We start from the raw sequence: 26135 nt of genomic DNA, 5'->3' as shown, positions 1-26135 counted from the left end.
GGCTGTGCCAGGGCTGCTTCCGCACCTGGCACAGACCCCGCGATGGGGTGAGGGTGTCCAAGGCCCCTATCGCACCTAGGGGGCAGGGACCCCACCCTGGGGCGGGGGGGCTGTGTCCAAGGCCCATGCCCACCTAGGGGGCACGGATCCCGGGGGTGTCCAAGGCTCCTACCAGCCTATAGGACACAGACCCTGCAGCGCATGAGACTGTGGCCAAGGCCCCTGCCTCACTTACGTGGCATAGATCCCACCAACTTCACAAGGGGGCCCCCCACCAACCCCACATTGGTGGTCTGTAACCAAGGCTTCCCTCCTGCTAGAGAGAGAGAGAGACACACACACACACACACACCCCTACAGGCCCCACAGTACCTCCCCCCACACACACACACCTACAGGCCCCACAGTACCCCCACTGGAATGGCTCTGCCCAAGAACTCCACAGACCCTTGGGGGACTCCTGCCCAGGGACTGCCCTAGTTTGATGGCAATCTGGGAGGGAAAGGTTGCACCCCTGCTGCCTGTGCTGTGGGTGCGCTGTCAGGCCATGCCTCAATGAGCTCCCATGCTAAGAAGAGGGGATGGGGACAGACAGGGCTGACTCCAGACACCAGCTCAGCAAGCAGGTGCTTGGGACGGCCAAGGGGAAGGGGCGGCACGTCGGGCTCTTCAGCGGCGAGTCCCTCTCGGAGGGAAGGACCTGCCGCTGAATTGCCGCCAAAGAAGAAAGCGGCGCAGTGGAGCTGCAACGGATCGCAATCATGCCCCCCCCCCCCACTGCTTGGGGCGGCAAAAACCCTGGAGCCAGCCCTGGGGACAGAACACACATGCAAACAGTGCCAGGGAGAATTGTTAATGATGTGTGGTAATGGGGAAGTGGTTCTGTACTTAGGGGACAGAGGGTGAGATGGGGGAATGAAGATAGGGAAAGGAAGGGGAAGAGGACCCCTCACCACTTGACAGCTGGGTAGCTGTGCAGGCAGGGTTCTGTAGGTGTCAAGGAGGAGGCAAACGTAAGGAGGGATTTAAAGGAGAATAAAAGATAGTGGCTGATGGATTTAATCCCATGCGTAAGGGGCTGCAGCGTGGGAGAAAGCACAGAGCTATGTAAGGGAAAAACTGATGGTGGGCAGGAAAGGCTGATAATGCAGGTGGAGTAAAGATGGAGGTCAGTGTCACGCTAGGTTACTAGAGTATCTAGGTTGCAGGGGAGCACTAAACTGAGAGGGGCCTTATGGGTAAAGACAAGGGCCCAGATCCTTGAAGATATTGAGCCATCTAACGTCCACTGATTTCAGCGGTGGTTAGATGTCTAAAGACCTTGGAGGATCTTGGCCAACAAGCTCACGTTTGATGGGAAGGTGAAGGGGGAGCCTGTGGGGGGGACTCAGGGGCTGACAAACTCAGACCCACAAGCCAGAAAGATGATCTTAGCAGCAGCCTTCTAGGTAAACTTGAGGGAAGCAGGGCTGCAGTAGCCACAGCCAGAAAGGAGGAGGTTTGAACAGTCAAGATGTGAGATGAAATTTTTGGCTGCGTGGGCAGGAGGGAAAGTCTGGATGAACCTCTGTGATATTAACATGAGAAGGAAATTCTTCCAATGTCATCAATAACTAGGGATATAAACTTGATAACTTGCACACAATAGTATTAAGAGAATTGACCAATTCTCTGAACTATCGTTGATTTTTAACAAATCTTCCTATTAAATTTATTACCATGGTGCCTAGTAGCCCTAGTCATGGACCAGGGCTCTATTGTGCTAGGTGTTGTATAGACACAGAACAAAAAGACAGTTGCTGCCCCGAAGAGCTTGAAACTGTAGGGAAGTTCCAGAGGACGGGGGGGCGGGGGGGAGAGGGAGCTAGAGTCGTACCAAATGCTTAAACAGAATAAACTAGGGAGAGGCTGCGGGGGAAGGGGAACAGCAGGGCTGGACCGGGGGCTAGTCTCCCAGGCCAGGAGCTCAGGGGCTGGGCAGGAGGCTCCCACGGGCCGGATGTGGCCTGCGGGCCATAGTTTGCCCACCTCTGGACTAGATCACAAAGGTCCCTTCTAACCTTGGAATCTATGAATTTATGAAATGGCAAGATTTTTAGACAGAGCCTGAATACGTGGGTGTACTCTAGAGAGGCCAAGCCACTGCTGCAGCCCAGACTACAGCCTGAGTGGGAGGATGGCAGTGCTGTGTGCACAGTGAAAGGAGGGGTTGACTTGGGGGGAAAGAGCAAGAGCTCAGTTTGGGCCATGTTGATGACTGGATGGCCATGTGAAGACATTGGAAAGATGGGCTGAGGTGCTGGATTGGACAAAGGGGGTGTGATAAATGAAGGGAGGGGGTAGCTCCCTTTTATGGACACCCACCCGGACAGTTAGCTATAAAATTCCTCTTTGTAGCTGTTCTCTCCTTGCTTTACCTGCAAAGGGTTAAAAGTCTCACCACTGTGCATAGAAGTGAGTGGGCACCTGACCAAAAGAGCCAATGGGAAGGCTAAAACTTTTTAAAATTGAGAAAAAACTTCCCCTTTGTCTGTCTGTTGTTGTTCTCCCAGGGAGAAGGAGACAGGGAGCAGTTATGTTGTAAGAAGCTTAGGCCAGGTATGAAAATCCATCAGTATATTATACCTAGACACTACTCATTTGAAACCCCAGATATGCAAGTAGATCAGGAAATGTCTAGGAAGATGCGATTAGGTTTATCTCTTTTATTTCTTTATGGCTTGTGGATTCCTCTGTACTAACCCCAGGTGCCGTTATTTTGCTTGTAACCTTTAAGATGGACCTCAAGAGAGCTATTCTTGATGCTTAATCCTTGTAGTTGTTGGGGTTTTTTTAATCTGGCAAAAGCCTAAATTCCCAGATGTATTTTCTTTCTCTTTTTTTAATAATAAAATTTACCTTTTTTAAGAACAGAATTGGATTTTTGTCTCTTAAGAGGTTTGTGCACATGTTGTTTAATTAGCTGGTGGCAACCGCTGATTTCTTTTTTTCTTTCTTTCTCAGCCCTTTCCCGGGGGTGTGTGTGAAAGGGCTTGAGGGTACCCCACAGGAAGGAATTCCTAAGTGAGCCTACCTGGTCTTTCAAAGGGGGTCTGCGCTTGGGTGGTGGCAGCATCTACCAATCCAAGGTCAGAGAAAAGGTGTAACTTTGGGAGTTTAATACAAGCCTGGAGTGGCCAATATTATTTTTTAGAATCCTTGTGGGCCCCCACCTTCTGGACTCGAAGTGCCAGAGTAGGGAATCAGCCTTGACAGGGGGAGAGTTCATGGGCAGAGAGGGAGAGCTGTGTGTCGGAGACTTCACTCTTTAGGGCTGCAGGCCATTGGGTTAGTGCTGTGGTTGGGTCTGATAGGCAGGAGACAAATAGGGACACCAAAAGGGGGATTGTTCTCTCCCCCCCCACAATCCATTTGCATTCGGATCAACTGTGGGGGGCGGTGAGAGGAGTCCTTTGACAGGAGTGGAGGGCTCAGGTGGAGCCCTCCCTCTCTGAGTGGTGAATTCAGGCCTCTCCACTCGTTCTGAGTTCGGGAGCGGGAGCACTCCTAGAATTCACAGCAAGTGGCATTGGCAGGCCTGTCATAACTATAAAGGGAAGGGTAACAACGCTCCTGTGTACAATACTATAAAATCCCTCCTGGCCAGAGACACCAAAATCCTTTTACCTGGAAAGGGTTAAGAAGCTCAGGTAACCTGGCTGACACCTGACCCAAAGGACCAATAAGAGGACAAGATACTTTCAAATCTTGGTGGGGGGGAAGGCTTTTGTTTGTGTGCTCGTTTTGGGGGTTGTTTGCTCTTGGGACTAAGAGGGACCAGACGTCAATCCAGGCTCTCCAAACCTTTCTGAACAAGTCTCTCATATTTCAAACTTGTAAGTAACAGCCAGGCAAGGCGTGTTAGGTTCAAAGTTACAGCAAACAGAGGTAAACACTCTAGCAAAAGGAACATTTACAAGTTGAGAAAACAAAGATAAACCTAAGGCTAGAGGGGGTTCCTCTGGGCTCTATGAATCTGATTACCCTGTAAAGTTTTTCCATCCTGATTTTACAGAGATGATTTTTACCTTTCTTTCTTTAATTAAAAACCTTCTTTTTAAGAACCTGATTGATTTTTCCTTGTTTTAAGATCCAAGGGGGTTCGATCTGGACTCACCAGGAATTGGGGGGGGGGAAGGAGGGGGAATGGTTAATTCCTCCTTGTTTTAAGATCCAAGGGTTTGGATCGGTGTTCACCAGGAAACTGGTGGAGAAGTCTCTCCAGGCTACCCAGGGAAGGGTTTTAGTACTTGGGAGGGAGATATTCTGGCGGGGAGGTAGACAGAGTTTCCCAAATGACACAAATAATTTGGGTGGTGGCAGCAAAACCAGATCTAAGCTGGTAGTTAAGCTTAGAGGTTCTCATGCAGGTCCCCACATCTGTACCTTAGAGTTCAGAGTGGGGAAGGAACCTTGACAAGGCCACAGCGCCAGACTGTGACCCAGTGGCAGGGCTGGGGGAGAGGGGAAGCATGAAGGGGGCACAAATGAGGTAGGGGAGGCAAGATCTAGGGGGGAAGGAAACTCATGGAGACTCGAGGATTGAGGTCACGAGTGAACACCCCCAAGCTGTGTGCTGGATTTCAGCACCGTCAGCCAATAGCCCACTCTTCCCCACCGCATCGGATGAGGAAAGGTGCTGTGTTCAGTGTTCTCTAGAGCAGCGGTTTTCATCCTTTTTTTCCTTGCGATCCAGTGGAAGAAAAACACTTATCCCCACGACCCAAACAATATCATAAAATCACAACAAAGGACAGTACATGCTAGCTTTAACCACTTCACTTCACGTTATTACTAAAATTAGACAGCGATGTTACTTGTAAAACATTTTTAAATACAGCATAAATACAATAAAAAAGACAATCAGGTTGAGTTTCACTTACTTAATATGATGGGTGGACCTGCCTGTTGTTCATGATCTCATTCCAGTCTGGATCACAAGATGAAAGGCTACCCGCATATCAGGTGCGCTGTTGAGTCGGTTTCTTTCTTTTGTTTTTATCCTTATCAAAGTCGAAAATCCCAGTTCGCACACGTAGGGTGTTGTGAACCATACCAACAACAGAGGACTAATCTTAGTTAACAGTGGATATTCTTTGAAAACAGTTATCCAAGACTATGACAAATTTAATGTCTTGGGGCATGTTTTGAGTGTGATATCATGGGTGAGTCACAGCAGATCTTTTTCTTGTTCAGGCATGACGTTTAGCTCCGTTATTAAAGTCAGGATTTTCAAAAGCAAAAAGATCTTTGACCCAATGCCTTTCCTTCAAATTTTCAAACCCCTCTGCTGGGAAGTAGCAACTAAAATTGTCAGACAGAGCAGTAAGATGTAACTGTATGACACTTTTAATTTCATTCACTTTTTCTCCACTGATGCTGTTCTCAGTGTGTTGTAACAGTGTTGGGCTAAGTATGTTTCAGTTGTGCTCGCCACAGTGCTAATGACTTTTGGAATGCTTATATCTGTTCACAGTTCAAAACAAAGACTTCCTTGTAACTTCAAATACAGTTAGTTTAAAATTGAGAAAATGTCAACTAGAGATGACAACTTTATTAACCAACTGTCATCAAACAAATTTGCCAAGTTTGTTTCTCTACCAGAAAAATATACAGTGTGACAACACCGTCTGTTTTTTCCCCAAATACAGAACAGAAATATTTATTGAACACTTCTGCCTTTTCTGCATTATTAGTGATAATTCTAGCATTTCCATCTAGTAATGGACCAATACCATTATTAGGATTCTTTTTGTTCCTAATATACTTTGAAAAACTCCTTCTTATTGTCCCTAACTCTTGGCCATAGATTTCTTGGTATCCCTCGACTTCCCTTATCCATTTTCTACAATTCCTAGCTTCTGATTTATATTCATTATTATCAACTTGCCCTTTCTTCCATTTATTATATATCATTTTTATAGCTGCCTTCACTTCCCCTCTAAACCAGGTCATTTTTTTAACTAATACGGTCTTCTTCCTTAATTTTGGCTTTTGGGGCCTCTAGTAAAGTGTTCTCAAATAATCATCATTCATGTTTTTTCCTGATTAAATTCTTCCTTCCAGCTGATTACACTCATAATTGTTTTCAGCTTTGTGAAACTGGTCCTGTTAAAGAAACGTGTGTGTGTGTGTGTGTGTGCGTGTATATATATATATATAATCTGGTCTGGACTTTACTCTGTTTGCACGTTATAAATGTTATCAGATCACGATCACTTTTACCTAAGTTATCATAAATTTTTAGTTCTCGTCAGTTCCTATGTGTCTGTCAAAACGACGTGTAATATAAAATGCCCTGTGTTGGATGCAACACTTTGTGAGTTAGGAAACTGTTATTTATAATATTTAGGAATTCCAAGGATGTTTTAGTACTGACAGCATGAGATCTCCAGCATTTGGCACTCCATGATCATGCAACCTTTTTTTTCCTACAAATTATTGATATGTGTGTAAGGAGCTGCTCATGTTGTTCCCTAATGTGATTTGGTGGGCTGTAGCAGACATTAATTAATACCCCATCTTGTGCTTTATCTACTAGGATCCACAAGCATTCAAGGTCATTTTCTTCCAAGTTATCAGTGACTTGGAAACAGGTAATGCCATTTTTGACATTGAGGGCCACTCCTCCTCCCCTTTTGCTCATTTGATCCTTCCTAAATAGGTTATGTCTTGGAACTGATTGTAAACATCTTCAATTTGCTCATCGTCATAGTCTGTTGTAGGGGCGTAGACTTGTACCACTGTGGCCTGGTCTACAGTAGGGGGCGGGGTCGATGTAAGATACGCAACTTCAGCTACGTGAATAGCGTAGCTGAAGTCGAAGTATCTTATTTCGACTTACCTCCTGTCCTCATGGCGCGGGATTGACGGCCGCAGCTCCCCATGTCGACTCCGCTACTGCCGCTCACTCTGGTGGAGTTCCGGAGTCGACGGACAGATGGAAATAAGCCTGCTGGACATTGGGCAGCATCCTAACACTGAATTCTTGATATCTTTATGTACAAGAAATCCTACATGTTTGTCCTCTCCACTGTAATGTACATGGCCTTCTTCCATTAGTGTCTCTCCAAAGTTCTTCCATCAGACCTCAGAGATTCTTAGGAGGTGCCAGGTGTATTGTTCCATTTCGTACGTGAGTTCTTTCAACCTCCCTAGCTGTCTCAATGTCCTTACATTCCATGTGGCTATGGTGATGTTATCTCTTCCACGGATCCTCTTTGTTGGGGTTACACCAGTAGTATACTTGTTGCATCCGTCCTGGTGGGAGACGGATGGCGCGGTCATTATTAACCTGGGCTGTGACCAATCTGGTATGAACATGGTTGACTTGCTCATCATATGATATGTCTTGGGCAAATTTCTAACCTGGCAGAGTACATCCCTCTCCAGGCAACCCCCTTTTAGTCACCTCTTACGACATGCAGGAGGAGCAGTGGGCCTATTCTGTCCCCAGACCCTGATTTTTACAATCAGCTCCAAGATATCATTGATAAGGTACACAAGAAAGATATCCTGATTGTACAGGGAGATTGGAATGCTAAAGTGGGTACTGATGCACAGGCAGAATGGCGAGATTATTGTGGCCCTTTCTGTAATGCGGTAACCAATGAGAGAGGATTGAGATTTTTGGAGTTTGCCATCTATAACAATCTGGTTCCTGCAAACACATTAGGAGCACATAAAGCATCCAGAGAATCAACGTGGCATGCACCCGATAGTCTACATCGCAGCCAGATCGACTATATCATGGTGCAAAACCAGTTGTGTTCTGGGATTAACAGAGCTAAAACGAGAAGCTTCACCAGTGCTGATATTGGAAGTGATCACGACCTTGCGATGCTAAACTTTTGGCTGCGGCTAAGGAAAATTGTCAGGCCAAAGTTCACCAGAACCAAGTTTGACTTAGAAAGACTCAGAGACCAAAACATTGCAGAGTCATTCCAAGCAATAATCGGCGGAAAATTTGCCTCACGGCTTGCTCTAGAGGAGGATGGAGAAACAATGACCAACAATTTCAATGCTGTAATGAATAAGGCAGCAATGGACATCATTGGGAAATGCTGTAAGAAGACAAAACCGTGGTTTGCAAATGAAATATTACAAATGTGTGACGTTAGAAGGGAACTCAAGAGAGACAAGAACAGCACTGAGGGAGCTGGTAAATACAAAGCAATTGGCAGAAAGTTCAAGAAAGGAATGAAGGTGGACAAGGAGAGATGGATCAAAAAACAATACTCTAAAATTGAAGGGTATATCAATAATAAAAATAGCAAACGAGCCCTCCAGATTGCAAAAGATCTGACAAAGGAAAGATGGACCAAAGCTAACACAATTCAAGACAAAGAAGGGAACAATCATACAGAAGAAAGGGACATCATCAATAGGTGGACAAACTATTGCTCTGATCTACACAACCTAACAAATGGAGATCCTAGTGTCCTAGACCGCCCAAATTCAACAGAGGAGGATGACTTTCCAATACTGCGTGAAGAAGTGGAGACAGCTGTGAAATCACTCAAGAACGGTAAGGCTACAGGTATTGACAACGCCCCAGCCGAACTGATGAAATTCGGAGAAGAAATAGTAATGGATGTACTCATCAAGAGCTGGCAGACTGGTGAGCGGCCCTCCGCGTGGACACAGTCACTAATCATCACACTGCCAAAGAAAGGCAACCTGCAATTGTGTCAAAATTACTGGACCATAAGCTTAATTAGCCACCCCAGCAAAGTGATGTTGAAAGTCATATTGAACAGATTGAAGCCACAGGCAGAGAATATCATCGCTGAAGAACAGGCTGGCTTTCGTGCTGGAAGAAGTACCACAGAACAGATTTTCAACCTTCGTGTTCTATGTGAGAAGTACTTACAACACCAGCAGGATATCTACCATGTCTTTGTTGACTTCAAGAAGGCTTTGACAGAGTATGGCATGAAGCTCTCTGGGCAACCATGAAGTAGTACAATGTTGGTCATAAGCTTATTCTTACCATTAAACAGCTGTATGCCAAGGCCAACAGTGCAGTTCTCATCAATGGCACAACAGGAGGGTAGTTTCCCACCACTGATGGAGTCCGGCAAGGCTGCCTTCTTTTACCCACACTGTTCAACATCTACTTGGAGCACAAAATGACTGATCACCTAGAAGATCACATATGCACAGTCAGCACTGTGGGCAAACAATCTCAAATCTTCAGTTCGCTGATGACATTGATGGCATGGTAGGAAGCAAGGATGAACTTGCCAACCTTGTGAAACGATTGGATGCAACCTCCACAAAATACGGCATGGAAATCAATGCGGAGAAAACCAAGCTGATGACAAACAAACGTGATGGGATCAGTCATATATCACCATCAGTGGACAAGAGCTGGAGACAGTGAAACAGTTCAAATATTTGGGGGCAATCATCACTGATGAAGGATCAGAGGCAGAAATTCTAGCAAGAACTGCCCAAACAACAGCAGCAGTGGCAAAGCTAAAACCAATTTGGAGGAATAAGAACATCTCCCTCAAATCCAAACTGAAACTGCTGCACGCATTGGTCATCTCCTTTTTTCTTTATGTGTGCAAGACATGGATCCTTACGGCAGAACTTGAACGGAAAATACAGGTAGTAGAGATACTTCCGTAAAATCCTGGGCATCTCCTACTTCTACCACGTCATTAATGAAGAGGTCCGTAACATCATCACCTAATGCGCTGGGTCATGTGAAGACCTCCTGATGGCAATGAAGAAGCGCAAGCTGAAGTGGTGTGGCCATGTAACAAGAAAATTTGGCCTCATAGATGCCGACTCCATGGGGAAAAATTAGTGGGTGCTCTGCACCCACCAGCAGCCAAGCTCCCCACCCCACCTCACTTCCACCTCTGGCTCCCCCCTTGAGTATACTGCATCCCCGCTCCTCCACCTCCCTCCCAGTGCTTGCCACCACCACACAGCTGTAGCAAGCTCTGGGAGGGAGGTGGGAGGAGCGGGAGGAGGTGGGGCCAGGACAGGGATTTGGGGAAGGAGTTGGAATAGGGGCAGGGAGGAGAGGGTGGAGTTGGGGCGGGGACTTTGGGAATGGGTTGGAATGGGGGCAGGAGGTGGTGGGGCAGCGGTGGAGTCAGGGCGGGGCCGGGGGCAGAGTGGTGTCGAGCACCCACCGGCGCCAGTAGAAGTCAGCGCCTATGTTTGGCCTATCCAAGATCATCCTCCATGGGACAGTACAGGGAAAGAGAAGAAGAGGTAGACAGAAGAAGAGATGGATTGACAACATAAAAGAGTGGACAGGAATGGACTTTGGAGACTCAAACACTGACAAACAATCATCAGCGGTGGAGACAATTGGTTGATTGCTCATCAATGATAGTGCCCCAATGACCAATGCGGTTATGGGAGTGATAATGATGATGATGAAGTAGGTTATATCCATTCATTTTAACATCCAGTTGTGGGAATGTTCCCACGGGGTTTCAGTAATACCAACTAGATGAAATTTACACTCAAAAATAAGCAATTCCAATTCCTTTGGTTTGTTACCCAGGCTCCTAGCATTGGTGTTTAGGCAATTAATTACATTAATCTCTTCATGTCCTTTGATTCTTTGATTAATTTTTGCGAGGAAGAGGCACCAAATCCCTGGGGCACTTAGTCTTGTAGCTTTACCACAGCAAATCAGAGGGGTTGGAAAAGAGAGCTGAGGGGAGTCCTCTCTTCCCACCATAACCCCAGGGAGCCCCATTGCATCCCGAACCCCTCATCCCCAGTTCCACCTCAGAGCCCACACCCCCAGCTGGAGCCCTCACCCCCCTCCCGCACTCCAAACCCCTCGGCCCCACCCCTGCCACATACATTTTGTTATGTGCACCGATATGGAGGTGATGTGTCACACATCACCTCCACATCGGTGCACGTAACAAAATTAATTCTGCACATGGGTGGGAAAAATTAGAGCGAACACTAGTCCTGATTGGTATAGCTTCTATATAAACCCAACATAGGAACAGGAAGTCATCCATGCAGCTGGGATCCACCCTACTCTGGACTGTGAGCCTTGTGCTTCCTGTTCCCCTGGCTCAAAGTCCTGGTATCCTGACGTAGTCTGACTCCAGTTATAAATCTGCAGTTCTGCTCTCAAGTTTGTCTCCTGCCTCTGATCTCCTGGTAACCTGTCCCTGCCTGCCTCCTGATGCTTGACTCTCAGTTTACCCTCTGGCCTATCTGCCTCCCGGTATCTGACCTGGCCTGGCTCCTGCTTTGACCACTAGGGAAGGTTGCCCACATCTTGGTCCTGAAACTGCCACACTCAACCACGCTGGAACCTGCCACCACCTGCCAGGGAATCTTCTGTGTCACTCCTACTGCCACAGACCCTTCTGTGCCATTCCAGCTGCCATTCTCAACCACACCAGAACCTTCTGCATCACTCCTAGAATGGAGAGAGGTAAATAGTGGTGTCCCCCCAGGGATCTGTTCTGGGACCAGTCCTATTAAACATATTCATAAATGATCCAGAAAAAGGGGCAAATAGTGAGGTGGCAAAATGTGCAGATGATACAAAATTACTAAAGATAGTTAAGACCTAGGCAGACTGTGAAGAGCTACAAAAGGATCTCTCAAAACTGGGTGACGGCAAAAAAATGGCAGATGAAATTTAATGTTGATAAATGCAAAGTAATGCACATTGGAAAACATAATCCTAACTATACATATAAAATGATGGGGTCTAACTTAGCTGTTACCACTTGAGGGGAAGGGATAGCTCAGTGGTTTGAGCATTGGCCTGCTAAACCCAGGGTTGTGATTTCAATCCTTGAGGGGGCCACTTAGGGATCTGGGGCAAAAATTGGTCCTGCTAGTGAAGGCAGGGGGCTGGACTCAATGACCTTTCAAGGTCCCTTCCAGTTCTAGGAGATTGGTATATCTCCTATTATTATTATAAAAAGAGATTTTGGATTCATTGTGGATAGTTCTCGGAAAACATCCACTCAATGTGCAGCAGCAGTCAAAAAGGCAAACAGAATGCTGGGAATAATTAAGAAAGGGATAGATAATAGGACAGAAAATATCATGTTAACTCTATATAAATCCATGGTACACCCACATCTTGAATACTGTGTGCAGATGTAGTCATCCCATCTCAAAAAAGATATATTAGAATTGGAAAAGGATCAGAAAAGGACAACAAAAATGATTGGGGTATAGAACAGCTTCTGTATGAGGAGAGATTAATAAGACTGGGACTTTTCAGCTTGGAAGAGACGACTAAGGGGAGATATGATTGAGGTCTATAAAATCATGACTGATGTAGAGAAAGTAGATAAGGAAGTGTTGTTTACTACTTCTCATAACACAAGAACTAGGAGTCACCAAACAAAATTAATAGGCAGCAAGTTTAAAAAAAAATAAAGTATTTCTTCACACAATGCATAGTCAACCTGTGGAACTCCTTGCCAGAGGATGTTGTGAAGACCAAGACCATAACAGGGTTTAAAAAAACTAGATAAATTAATGGAGGATAGGTCCATCAATGGCTATTTGCCCGGATGGGCAGGGATGGTGTCCCTAGCCTCTGTTTGCCAGAAGCTGGGAATGAGCGACAGGGGATAGGTAATCATCAAGTGATCCATTCTGTTCATTCCCTCTGGGGCACCTGACACTGGCCACTGTCGGAGGACAGGATGCTGGGCTACATGGACCTTTGGTCTGACCCAGTAGGGCCGTTTCTTACGTTATGTTCCTACTGCCACAGACCCTTCTGTGCCATTCCAACTGCCATCCTCAACCACACCAGAACCTTCTGCGTTACTCCAACTGTTGTTTCCCCCAAATGTTCTGGAGCCTTCCATATCACTCCAATTGGCACATACACTTTCACATTGCTCTGACTGCCATTCCTCCAACTGCTCCGGCACCTTCCATGTCACACCATCTACTGTTCCACCAACTGCTCTGGAACCTTCCATGTGCCCCAATTGCTGCCCTATCCCCAACCACTCAAGAACCTTTTGCATCACTCCAGCTGCTGCTTCCTCCCACAACTGCTCTAGAACTTTCCATGAAACTACAGCGGCCATGGAACCTTCTATGTCGCTCCAGCTGCTGCCCCCCCCCAACCACTCCGGAACCTTCTGTGTTGATCCAACTGACAGCTTCCTGCTCCACTGCTCCAGAACCTTCCGCATCACTCCAACTGCTGCCTTCAACCACTCCGGAACCTTCCACGTCACTCCAACTGCGACAGCACCTTCCACATCCCTCCACCTGCTGTCCCACCCCACAGGGCTGCCTGGGGGGGCAAGAGGGGCAATTTGCCCCAGGCCTCGCAGGGTCCCCCATGAGAGTTTTTGGGGGGCCCTGGAGGGGGGTCCTTCATTCGCTCTGGGGGCCCCGGAAAACTCTTGTGGGGCCCGGGCCCCCAGAGCTTCTTCCGCTCTGGGTCGTCGTTGGCAATTCTGCCACCCTGACCCAACCAATCCAGAACCTTTCAACTGTCAGCCACCACCTCAGCTCTTTCCCTGCATTCCAGCTGTCGCCCCCAACTACAGCTGGGTGAATAACTGATTTTTTTTTCCAGTTTGATGGCCGTTCTGAAAATAAAATCAATATAAAATTGGTTCATGTCTAATCAAATCCGAAAACTGCAAAAAGTGTCACCAAAATAATAATAATTAAAAAATCAATTTTTTAGTCTAACCAAACATGTCGTTCAACCCGGTCCACTTTGTTTTTGGCATTTGTAAAGGGTTTGAGTCACAAAACAGCTGGAGGAGGTGAGAGTGGTGAACTGCCTTGTGAGTTTTAACACAGTCAGAGCACTCACCTGGGATGTGGGAGACCCAGGTTCAATCCCCCCACCTATTGCAAGGGAGTGCCTCATCAAGCACTTCCCAAGGGCAGAGCTGAGATTGGGCACACCCCTAGGGAGGATGTGAGGGGACAGGGCACTGGGTGCTCCCTGGGTGGAGGGAAACTGAGGGTTATGGTGTCAGACACTCCCTAATGGGGGGAGCGGAGAGCTGAGTGTCGGGCACTCCACAAGGGGAGGGGAGCTGAAGGTCTGGATGACAGGCACTCCCCAAGGGGGGCCAGGAGTGGAGGGCTGGGTAACAGGCACTCCCCAAGGGGGGCAGGGAGCGGAGGATCGGGGCGTTGGGCACTCTGCAAGGGGGGGAGCTGAGGGTCAGGGTGTCGGACACTCCCAAATGGTGGGGGGAGAGCTGAAGATCGGGGCAGGGGGCACTCCCCAAGGGAAGCGGGGAGCTGAGGGCTGGGTGACAGGCACTCCCCAAGGGGGGTGGAGCTGAGGGTCGGGGTGTTGGACACTCCCTAATGGGGGAGGAGCTGAGGGTCAGGGCGGAGGGCACTTCCCAAGGGGCGGGGAGCTGAGGGTCAGGGCAGGGGGCACTCCCCAAGGGGGGCAGGGAGCTGAGGGCTGGGTGACAGGCACTCCCCAAGGGGGGTGGAGCTGAGGGTCGGGGTGTCGGACACTCCCAAATGGGGGGGGAGCTGAGGGACAGGGGGGGGCACTCCCCAAGGGGGGGGAGCTGAGGGTCAGGGCGGGGGCACTTCCCAAGGGGATTAGCCAGGGGGCAGGCTGAGAGTCTTGTGAGTCTGCCACAGGCTGTGCCCCGTGCAGCGAGGGGCTGTGGAGAGCCCAGCCTGGCAAGCGTCATCCTGCCCCGTTGCTGATAGGGGCACATCCAAGGGGCTCTGCCAAGGGAGATGGGGAGGCGGCCCGGGGGAAGCTGCAGCCCAGTGCCCAAGGCCCGGCCTCCAGCCATGGCTGCCCTGCAGAGGATGGCAGTGGGGGAGCGAGCCCAGGGCAGCAGTGAGAGGGTGAGAGTGCAGAGAGGCTGCTCCACAGCTTCCCCCCTGCCCCGCAGCACCTGGCTCCTCTCCTTCAGCGCTCACCTCTGACCCCACCATGGGGTTAACTCCAGCCAAGCCGCCTCCACTGCCCCATCCCTGCTTGCCCATGCCCCCGCTCGGCCCCCACTGCCCCCACAGGGCCGGCCTCGCGGCTGGGGCTGCACTTGGGCCCAATGGGTGCGGAAAGCTGCTCGTGTGGCCTATCAGGGGGTCAGCCTGCCCTCTGAGCGGCCTGGGGGCACAGCTGCCCGGGCTGCAGGGCAGGGGGGCTGTTCATACATGACATAAGGCATTAGGGGGTGGCTGTGTCTGGAAAACCACCTGAAGTGTATTCTGTAATTGATGGGCTGCCCCATGGCTGGGGGAGGGCGCTCTGTCCCTGGCCCGCTGTTTTGGGTGCCCGTCTGGATGGCTGGAGCAGGGGCAGCTCCAGGTTGACAAGAGGGATTGAAAATAGTCTATAGGGGCCAGTGACACCTAACTCCTCCCGGTGGGTGCTGAGCAGCTGCTCTGGGGAGCGCAAGCTGCAGGAGCCCCTCCCACAGCCCCATGCCTAGTGAACACATGGCCCACCCACTCCACGCCAAGCCAGGTCTGTGGGCAGAAGCTATCCCCTGAAGTCCCAGCCCTGCCACAGCACCTCCCCTAGGGTGACCAGATGGTAACTGTAAAATATCGTGACCGCCGCAGGGGGGGCACCTTTTTAATTGTTACAGTCACCCGTCCAGGTCTTCGGCGGCAATTCGGCGGAGGGTCCTTCGGTCACTGGTGGTCTTCAGCGGCAATTCAGCAGAAGGTAATAAGTCTTGCCGCCAAAGACACAAGCACCCACCGCCGAATTGCTGCTGAAGACCCGGATGGGTAAGTGTAACAAAAAAATTAAAAAATTAAAAAAAAAAACAAAAAAACGCCTGAAACAAAATATTGGGACAAATGTTGTCCCGACCATACTTTGGTCGGGACGCGGGGGACAGTCCCGATTTTATCAGGACATCTGGTCACCCTAACCTCCCCCCGCCATCATTCTGGGTTCAGACTGTTTCACCCTCCTCTTGAGGAAGATCAGAGTTGAGTCCCCTCTCCTGCCGCCTCTTTCCCTTTGCAAAGTTCCCCCTCTGGGTTCTTCTCTGAGAGGCCAGGGAGCCAGCCTGGCAAGGCAACTATGAGCCCCACCTGGCAATAGCTGGTCTGGGGCAAGATGCCAGTATGGATGGGCATCTGGCCTGTGAGTGACCTCCCCACCCAGGACACAACCCAGCAGCCCCCTCAGCCCAGATACACACAGTCCCGGCAGCTCAGAGAGAGGATCTTTAATGGGAAAGGGCCTTTACAAAGCACAGTAGGACACGGGAGGTGTCGGGGGCAGTGTCCAGTACCCAGGACTCAGCCTGCAGACACGATATGCTCTGCTTCTTGCTGGGGCTGATGGGGCTGGGATGCGGAAGAGCAGCTCTAGCAGCAGGAATCAGAGCTCCTCTACTGCAGGGCAGGGATTTACAGCACCTGGCCTCATGGGCTTCCCCGCTCATACAGGTGCCAGACCTCAGTGGGCTGCTGAGTGTGGGGCTGGGCCTTCCCCCCCTGGAAGGGGGCACTGGCAGAGGGCTCTCCATGCCCCTCCCTTGCTTTGCCAGGAGCAGACAGATGTGGGGACTGGCATCGTCCCCTTATGTGGGCCCCATCTGTGCTGGGAAAAGCGACTGCTGCCCTTTTCAGATGGGAACAGCCCTGGTGCCCAAGCACAAAGGGCAACGATCAGGGCCAGCCACTCCACGTTTGGCAGAGGGCAGATCCCAAGCCCCAGAGTATCCACAGTACTACTCCACAGTGCACCAGCCTCTCCACGCACTGCCCAGGGCTGGGCTGGGCCCGTTACGGACAGCACCATGCACAGTCCAGAGTGGACACGAGCCGGTGCCTACTCCGGGAGACTGGGCCTGATTCCTGACCAGCTCCAACAGCACAAAGGCCCCTGGAGACCTCGACCAGTGCAGGGGGTGCTCTGGGAGCAGCCCAGAGGGGCTGATGCTAAACAGCCCCATAGCAAACCTGCTCTGTGGAGTGGACTGGGAGTCCCGGCAGAACAGGGCTCCAGTGCCATCTGGAGCAGTCACCGGGTCACTGTGGTGTGCGGGGTCCTCTCTCTGCCTCCAGTGGGGGATGCTGCCAGGCCCAGCTGGCACAGGGCGGTGGGGACAATCCAGCACCACTGCCCGTGGGCAAAACAGGGGGGAAGCTGCAGTGAGTTGGTGATGGTGGCGGGCATGGGCGGCCCCCTAGCCCACGTTCTCTCCATCCTCCTCCCCCAGGGCCTGCTCGTAAGCACACTTCTGCTGGTGCCGCTGCCTGCCACGCCCTGCCCGCTCCTCCTGGGAGCCGTCGCTGTCCTGCTCAGACTCCCCCTCCGAGCCCGTTTCGTCCGAGTTCTCAGCCTCCAGGTAGCGGTAGCCCCGCACCTTGTGCCGCGGCTTGGGGATCTTGGGCACGCGGAAGAGCACGTGCCGTGCCAGCTTGTGCTCCATCCACAGGTAGGAGAGCACCGAGGCCACCAGCGTCAGCAGCATGATGGACAGCTTGGCCTGGGGGATGGGCGAGAGCACACTGAGCAGGGGTAGGACTGGACTCTCCCCCACCCCTGCCCCCCACCAGCTGGGCCCAGAGATGGGGACAGGCTGGGGCGGAGGGGTGACCCCAACCACCCGAGCCAGGCTGCCTGCCTCACCCAGAGGGGGAAAATGATGGGAAAGGCAGTTCCAGGAAGGGGCTTGTCCTGACTGAGGCCGGGGCCAGGCCCACAACTAGCCAGTTTGATCCAGAACCAAAGGAAAGTCTCAGCCCATCTGCCCGAGCCTCCAGGTCCTTGCAGCCCCACTGGGGAGCAGGGTTATTGCCCCTATGGCGGGGGAAAATGGCTCCTGTCCCACATCCCCCTGCCCTTGGGACCCTCCCCGCCCTGGGGATCGTGGCGTCAGGCCTGCACCTCCCATGAACCCAGCCCCCTGTGCCCTGCCCCACTGAAGAGCAGGCTGGGAGCAGCCCCCGCTCACCTTCATGGGCAGCCCCGACCACAGGTACACCACGAAGATGGCCAGCGCCTGCCACCAGTGGTAGATGGTGAAGACGAAGTCCTGGCGCTCCTTGTCTTGGTACAGCATCCCCAGGAGCGCTGCGGGGGGACAGACAGCGGGCATCAGACAGCGGCTCCTCCCCAATGCCAGACAGGGTCACAGTTCCCGGGTCCACTGGGGCCGGGGGGCTTCCAATTGCACAGACGGACCCAAAGCCCCATTCCAGAGCCACTGGGCTGCCTCCCCCATGGGGGGGGGGATCATGGGGAGCAATGGGCAGGGGCCGTATGGCATTGGGCCCAGGATCCACCCCACCTCCCCCAACCCCACTACTCACTGCTGAGGCTGGTCTTGTTCAGGGCGCTGCCCAGCCCCCAGAGCACAGCCACCAGGTAGAGCAGGGGGGCCTGGCCTGGGCCACGCGGCTTGGGAGCCCAGCAGAACAGGCCGATGAGCAGGATGGCATGGATGGCAGCTCCGGCCAGCAGCGGGGCCTGGCGGGGCAGGCGCAGCATGGACAGCGCCAGGCTGGAGCAGGCCGCAGCTGAGAAGCCGTAGGCCATGATGATGTAGGCCAGCTTCTCCAGGCCAATGGCGCAGACAGCGTAATTCTGAGGTAAGGGGCAGATGCTGGTTAGCATGGCATGGCCAGCCCCCCACCAGAGTGCAGCCCCCCACCCCTCCCGCTCCTCCATCCCAATGCAGCCCCCTCTCCCACTTCTGCTCCCCCAGCAGAGCGCACCCCCATTCAACCCCCCACCCCTCCTGCTACATGCAGCCCCCCAGCAGAGCACTGTACCCCACCCCTTCTGCTGTGGCCTCCCCAACCCCCACGGGGGTCCCCGGAGAGGGGCGCAGCCGTACCAGGGAGAAGCCGGTGCAGACGAAGAGCACCTCGAAGCCGCTGTAGATGAAGAAGGGGAAGAGGTGGCGCAGGCGATAGTCCCGCATGTGCTTGAAGGGCAGCTGGAAGATGTTGCCCCAGCCGATGCTGCGCAGGTCGATTTCCTCCGTGGGGCGATAGGCTGAGCCGCACAGGATCAGCACCTGGGGGCGGGGGGTGAGTACGGGAGACCCTGAAACCCAGAGGGGTAGGGACCCCGTGCCAAGGGAGTGATGGGAGGAGCTGGCCAGGGCTGTGGGGCAGGCTGGGTGTGGGGGGACAGTTGGGGGGGGGCATAGCCCTGAGGAGACCAATCCCCCTCTCAAGAAACTGCCCTGTTCCACAGCTCCCACCGTGGGCTCCCTGACCCCACTGCACCCACCTGGGGGAGCTCTGATGGTGAGCATGGAGAGGGGTGGCACGGCATGGAGAGGAAAGCCCTGCCCCCATTCCCGCTCACCGGTCCGTACCATGACCCTGGAGAAGAACGCCCCACCCCTAGTCCATACCATGAGCATGGAAAGGAAGGCCCTGCCCCGATCCCTTCTCAACAGGTCCAGTCTGTACCATGGGCATGGAGAGGAAACCCCCCCCGTTCCCCCTCGCCGGTCTGTACCATGGGCATGGAGAGGAAGGCCCCGCCCCTGCTGCCCTACCCCACCAGTCCATACCACGAGCCTGAAGAGGAAGGGCCTCCCACACTCCCCTGCTGGTCCATACCATGAGCATGGAGAGGAAGGTCCCACTTCCGCTGCCCCGCCCCACCAGTCCATACCATGAGCATGGAGAGGAAGGGCCCCCCCCCACTCCCCTGCTGGTCCATACCATGAGCATGGAGAGGAAGGCCCCGCTTCCGCTGCCCCGCCCCGCCCCACCAGTCCATACCATGAGCATGGACAGCAAGCCCCCCCGCCACTCCCCTGCTGGTCCATACCATGAGCATGGAGAGGAAGGCCCCCCCCCACTCCCCTGCTGGTCCATACCATGAGCATGGAGAGGAAGGCCCTGCTCCCACTGCCCCACCCCACCAGTCCATACCATGAGCATGGAGAGAAAGGCTGCACCCATGAGCACGCTCTCGACGATGATGAGGTTGATGCTGCGCGGCAGGCTCTGCAGCACGGTGGCGTTGAAGCCGGGGAGCATGCCTTTGCTCAGCGTGCCTGAGGAGCAAAAATGGCGTCACAGCCCAGTCGGCCTGCAGGGGGCGCTCAGAGCCCCACCTAGAGGGGGGCGTGGGACTCAGGGCGGGTGCTCCGGCAGCGAGGAGGGGGCAGGGGCAATGCCCAGGAGACGTGTCAGGGAGCAACAGGCAGGAGTGCTGGGTGAGGGGAGCGGAAGTGGCAAGGATAAGGACGGGGCAGGAGGAGCCAGTCTGCGCTGGCTGGGTAATGCCGCCCCTCCGCAGATGCTCACCGCAGTTCTTCACATTGCAGAGCGTGTGGTTCAGGTCGTACAGGTAGGAATTCAGGAAGAAAAGCATGGGCAGCTGGGCGCAGACGAAGCTCAGCTGCAACACAGGAACGGGGAAGAGGTGAGGCCGGGCCTGTCCCTGTGTGTGTGTGGGGGGGTCTCCTACTGCAGCCCAGTGGCACCAGCACACTCCACTCCACCCGCAGCTCTGTGCTGGGACAGGAGCACTGCCCAGGCCAGCCCCCGTGCCAGCACAGCCCACTGCGTTTCCTGGACTTGGCACAGCTGTACCTCCGGCTTCTCAACACACGAGAGCCAAGCTGCAGCCAGACTGCGCCCCCGCGCCAAGCCATCTCCCTGCATCCCCCGCGCCCAGGCCGCCTGCCCCCCCCCAGCGCCTCCCCCACGCCCAGCCCGCCTGTCTGCCCCCCCCCCAGCGCCTCCCCCACGCCCAGCCTGCCTGCCCCCCCGGCACCCCCCCACGCCCAGCCTCCCCCAGTTCTCCTCCCACGCCCAGCCTAGCTCCATGCCCCCCAATACAGCTCCCGTGCCTAGCCCACCTCCCTGCCCACTCCCCAGTACCCCCAGCCCGCAAGGCCCAGCCCTCCTCCCTGCCCATGCCTACGCCTAGCCCTGGGCCCGTCTCCCTGCCCCCTCCCCAGTACCCCAGGCCCTGCCCTCACGTGGAAGCAGCCGTAGAAGAGGCTCTGGAAGACGATGATGTAGGTGTTGTAGGCACCACGTGGGGCTCGCTCCTGCTCCAGCACATGCTCCTCCTTGTAGTTCACGTACTCGTAGTACTTCTGCGCCATCCTGCAGGGGGCGACTGTGAGCATGAAATGGGGGAGGGGAGTGTGGTGCAGCAGCCTCGTGAGCCACACAGTGCCCACCAGGGGGGCACACCCCCTCCTCCCCAGGAATGCCAACACCCGAGTGCCCATCCCCCACGCCCCATTACCCGAGGGCCCCCCGCCCCCCAGCAGGTGGGGCCCTGCTCCGTGGCAGCTCACCGGGTGACGTAGTTGCCCATGGAGGCCCAGAGGGGCACAATGGCCACACCGATGGCCACGGCCGAGGGCACCAGCGTGTAGTAGCGCTCCCAGTAGTTGGTGGAGACGAAGAGGGCGTAGATCCCCACGGCCAGAAACATGGTCCACTTGGTGCCGAAGAACCTGGGCAGCCACATGGGGAGCTGGGTCAGCAGCAGGACCCCCATGTCCTCCCCCAACCCCCTCCACAGGGAAACATGGGGCTCTGTCTGCCTCAGGGGATAGGACTTGGGTCTGCTCACCACAGGGGGCATCAGCTCTGATCAGCCCCAGGGCAGGGATTGGCTCAGGGGGGCAGAGAATGGGACATGGGGCCTTTCCCCTCTAGGGGGCACCAGCTCTGATCAGCCCCAGGGCAGGGACTGGCTCAGGGGGGCAGGGAATGGGACATGGGGCCTTTCCCCTCTAGGGGGCACCAGCTCTGATCAGCCCCAGGGCAGGGGCTGGCTTGGGGGGTGGGATCTCTCGGACTCTGGAGGGTGCAGTGGCTGCAGACTGGGCTAGTGGGCAGCAGAGGTTTGGAGTTGTGCTCCAGCTCCACTCCAGCTCCAGGCAAAAACCTGCAGCTCCACTGCTCCGGAGCTGCTCCGCGCTCCAGCTCCGGGCTCCGCTCCAAAGCCCTGGTGGGCAGGGCAGGTACCTGATGAGGACGGGCGTGTAGAGCAGAGCCACGATGGGGGTGACGTTGATGCCCATCAGCATCTTGCTGTCGATGTCCTGCAGCCCCATGTTGCTGTATTTCACCTCCCGGTACGTCTCGTCATAGTGCAGGATCAGCTGCATCTGCAGTAGGCCTGGGGGGGCCGGACGCACCAGGGTGAATCCTGCCCTGCATCCCATGAGCCCAGCCCAGCGTGTAGGGGAGCTGAACCCAGAGGGACAGCCTGCAGGATGGGGTGGCTGGGAAAGGATGGGGAAGTTACCAGGGCCAAGGGGCTGCCACGCAGGGGCCCTGGATGCTTGGAATCAGGCTGAGATCTGACCCATCTCCGTTCCTCCCCACACTCCCCTGGGATTGGAGGGGCAGCGAGGCAGGACCCAGGGAGTGAGTGGAGTGGCAGGGACTCCCCAGCAGGTATCTGCAAGGGGAGGGGAGGGGACACAGAGGAAAAGTTGTGGGGGCACTAGGAAAAACCCAGCAGCAGAGTTAGCAGGAGGGGCCCCCCAGAACAGTGGTCTATACACAGGTAGATGCCGTAATCCAACATCATGCCCAGGTAGGGGGCAGTGGGTGGGGCCAGGGAGAGGCAGGGCAGTGGGTAGGCTATACTCAGGGAGACACCCAGGCTGAGGGTTGGGTGGGGTGGCAGGAATAGTGGGGGAGCATATCCTGGTAGATGCTGTAGGTCAGCATCCCATCGAGGCTGGGGGGATTGGGTGGGTCCAGGAGAGGGGTGGAGAAGTGGGCCAGCCACACCCAGGTAGATGCCTGGGGGGCAATGGGTGGGGCAGGGTGGGGCAGTGGGCGGGCCATACCCAGCTAGATGCCTGGGGGGCAGTGGGCGGGGGGGAGTAGTGGGCGGGCCATAGCCAGGTAGACGCCTGGGGGGCAGTGGGTGGGGCTGGTATGAGGTAGTGGGCGGGCCATACCCAGGTAGATGCCTGGGGGGCAGTGGGCGGGGAACACCCAGGTAGACGCCTGGGGGCAGTGGGCGGGGCAGTGGGCAGGCCATACCCAGCTAGATGCCTGGGGGGCAGTGGGTGGGGCTGGTATGAGGTAATGGGTGGGCCATACCCAGGTAGATGCCTGGGGGGCAGTGGGCGGGCCATACCCAGGTAGACGCCATAGGTCAGCATCCCGCCCAGGCTGGCGGCCAGCACGTTTTTGACGACGGCGAGGCGCTTGCGGCGGAAGTACTTGCGCTCCTCCTCCTCCTCGTTATAGTCGGGGTTGGCGCCCACAAAGTCGTCCAGCTGAGGAGAACCAGGGAGCCATGAGGGAGGTGGGGCCAGCCCCGGGACCCCTTTTCCCAGGAGCCAGCCCCTCACTCTGCTCCCCACGCTGCTCCGTGGAGGGGCCCTGCCAGCACTTCTGGAACTGCCAGCACAGCGGCTGCACTCCTTGCCCACCAATCCCCATCCCCACCCCTGCCAGACAGTGACACCCCTCGGGCTGGATGCCCTGAGGGGCCCGGCTGGCCCTTGCCCAGCTCGGCTCTGACCCTCCTCAGCCCACAGCTGCCAGGACACAGCGCAGGGCCAGACAGGCTCAGCAGAGATTTGGGGTCTCACCTGCACCTCCCCCACATCCAGGCCAGGCATGTCACCAGCTCCCGCCACCAGTCCGTCTGCTGCCACCCCATTGCCCATGGCCTCCTGGTAGCGATCGGGGTCCTTCTCCATCGCTGGGTTGACATTGCCGCCTGCAGGGCCACAGACACGGGAGAGAGAGAGAGACAGGAATGGGGAAAAGTGCCACGACCTGGTCACAGCACCGCCAGTGCCCCTCACTCCCGACACCCCCTGCTATCCCGGCCCTGGGCTCCCCCCACAGCACCGCCGGTGCCACTCACGCCCGACACCCCCTGCTATCCCGGCCCTGGGCTCCCCCCACAGCACCGCCGGTGCCACTCACGCCCGACACCCCCTGCTATCCCAGCCCTGGGCTCCCCCCACAGCACCGCCGGTGCCCCTCACTCCCGACACCCCCTGCTATCCCCGCCCTGGGCTCCCCCCACAGCACCGCCGGTGCCCCTCACGCCCGACACCCCCTGCTATCCCAGCCCTGGGCTCCCCCCACAGCACCGCCGGTGCCCCTCACGCCCGACACCCCCTGCTATCCCAGCCCTGGATCCCCCCACAGCACCGCCAGTGCCCCTCACTCCCGACACCCCCTGCTATCCTGGCCCTGGAGCCCCCCCCAGCACCGCCGGTGCCCCTCACGCCCGACACCCCCTGCTATCCCAGCCCTGGGCTCCCCCCACAGCACCGCCGGTGCCCCTCACGCCCGACACCCCCTGCTATCCCTGCCCTGGATCCCCCCACAGCACCGCCGGTGCCCCTCACTCCCGACACCCCCTGCTATCCCCGCCCTGGGCTCCCCCCACAGCACCGCCAGTGCCCCTCACTCCCGACACCCCCTGCTATCCCAGCCCTGGATCCCCCCACAGCACCGCCGGTGCCCCTCACGCCCGACACCCCCTGCTATCCCAGCCCTGGGCTCCCCCCACAGCACCGCCGGTGCCCCTCACGCCCGACACCCCCTGCTATCCCAGCCCTGGATCCCCCCACAGCACCGCCGGTGCCCCTCACGCCCGACACCCCCTGCTATCCCAGCCCTGGGCTCCCCCCACAGCACCGCCGGTGCCCCTCACTCCCGACACCCCCTGCTATCCCAGCCCTGGGCTCCCCCCACAGCACCGCCGGTGCCCCTCACTCCCGACACCCCCTGCTATCCCAGCCCTGGGCTCCCCCCACAGCACCGCCGGTGCCCCTCACTCCCGACACCCCCTGCTATCCTGGCCCTGGATCCCCCCACAGCACCGCCGGTGCCCCTCACTCCCGACACCCCCTGCTATCCCAGCCCTGGGCTCCCCCCACAGCACCGCCGGTGCCCCTCACTCCCGACACCCCCTGCTATCCCAGCCCTGGGCTCCCCCCACAGCACCGCCGGTGCCCCTCACCCCTGACCCGCAGCCCCCTGGTTTGGGGGAAGGGAGGGGATTCAGGAAGTTCCGTCTAACACAGAAACCCCCCAAAATGAGCAGATTCTGCCCCAACAAGAGGCACCAACGGCGGGGGCGGTAGCTGTAGCGGGGGGGGGGGGCGGGGAGGAGCACGTGGGGCTGGGGCAGGTGCAGGGGTTCTTGGGCTGGGGACGGGAGGGGAAGAACAGGGGGAGGAGAATGGGGGGGAGAGGGGTGCAGGGGGAAGGCAGGGGCAGGGGGGAGGGAGGGAAGGCAGGGGAGGGGCGGGGGGAGAGGGAGAGGGAGGGAAGAAGGTGCAGGGGGAAAGCAGGGGAGGGGCAGAGTGGCGGGGATCAAGCCCAGGGGCCGCACCGGTATCTGACTCCATGGCGCTGGTGAATCCCGCAGGCTCCGGTCCGGGCTGGGGGGGGGGAGGGGGGGAGGGAGCGGCCAGCACTTCCCCTTTCGGCCGAGAGGCGGGGGGGGGCATGTCTTAAAGTGGCAGGACCCGCCCGGCCAGCCTCCGCGCTGTTGCCTCGATCAAGGCTGCCCCTTGGGATGGAGATAGGGGGGTACGATCCGTTCCCCCTCCTGCGTCCCCCTGCCCCCCAGGATCTGATTGTTGAGGGACGCCCAGTTACAGCCCCTGCCCTGGAATATCGTGATGATACAAGGGCACTTGCTACTGGTGTGAGGACTCAGCTCCGGTGCTGCCCCTCCATCACCTTAACTCTGCCCACATCTCCTTAACTCTGCCCCCTGCAGGGGCAGCAGTGGGGACTTGCCCAGCAAATACCCCATGGCCCCCGAGGTGAGCACCCAGCAGGGCAGAGTTAAGGGGGCATCATTTTCCCATGCGGGAAGTGGCACCCACACTAGGTGCTGCCGGTTCCCAAGGGTGTTGGGGTCAATTTGGGATCAGTGCTGGGAGCAAATTGGCTCTGATCCACTGGCAGCAAGATGGGGCTGACCCTCCCCCTCCCTTGGGGGTGAATAGGAAGGATCCTCCCCGCACACACACACATACTTGCTGGAGGGCCTGCATAAGGGGAGGGGACCAGTCCCAGTCACTAGCTGCAGCAGGGGGCAAAGACGGGCTTAGATCTTGGCCTGGTGGTGCACCGGGACAGGAGGGGATCACAGGAACCGCCCCCACACCTCCCCAGGGTCACATGGCAGGGAGAGTCCTGGCCATTGC

At 55.7% G+C, this 26135-nt stretch overlaps 1 protein-coding gene across 2 annotated transcripts; it reads right to left on the bottom strand.

Annotated features, from left to right (window-relative positions):
• Positions 1 to 16193: 16193 nt before the first annotated feature.
• Positions 16194 to 25395, bottom strand: UNC93B1 (unc-93 homolog B1, TLR signaling regulator). 2 transcript variants are annotated; one of them, XM_045017222.1, is made up of 12 exons: positions 25310 to 25395; positions 23544 to 23674; positions 23084 to 23225; positions 21952 to 22105; positions 21273 to 21434; positions 20946 to 21075; positions 20266 to 20359; positions 19888 to 20012; positions 18831 to 19013; positions 18304 to 18577; positions 17946 to 18064; positions 16194 to 17477 (listed from the first exon to the last, which is right to left on the bottom strand). In XM_045017222.1, exons 1-12 carry the CDS (start codon positions 25323 to 25325, stop codon positions 17175 to 17177), a joined length of 1833 nt encoding a protein of 610 aa, XP_044873157.1. In that variant the 5' UTR covers positions 25326 to 25395; the 3' UTR covers positions 16194 to 17174. The 2 variants fall into 2 exon arrangements, with proteins under 2 accessions (XP_044873157.1, XP_044873158.1); XM_045017223.1 differs by lacking the exon at positions 25310 to 25395 and adding an exon at positions 24935 to 25038.
• Positions 25396 to 26135: the final 740 nt, after the last annotated feature.

This window comes from Mauremys mutica, chromosome 4, assembly GCF_020497125.1.
Source record: "Mauremys mutica isolate MM-2020 ecotype Southern chromosome 4, ASM2049712v1, whole genome shotgun sequence".
In the NCBI taxonomy this organism is placed as follows: domain Eukaryota; kingdom Metazoa; phylum Chordata; order Testudines; family Geoemydidae; genus Mauremys; species Mauremys mutica.
This window is presented reverse-complemented; position numbering and strand designations above follow the sequence as displayed.

Coding starts and splice junctions, on each gene's coding strand:
- UNC93B1 (XM_045017222.1), bottom strand. Junction 20,360..20,945: donor TCTTCTACGGCTGCTTCCAC/GTGAGGGCAGGG, acceptor CCTGTGTTGCAG/CTGAGCTTCGTCTGCGCCCA. Junction 20,013..20,265: donor CTGCAATGTGAAGAACTGCG/GTGAGCATCTGC, acceptor TTTGCTCCTCAG/GCACGCTGAGCAAAGGCATG.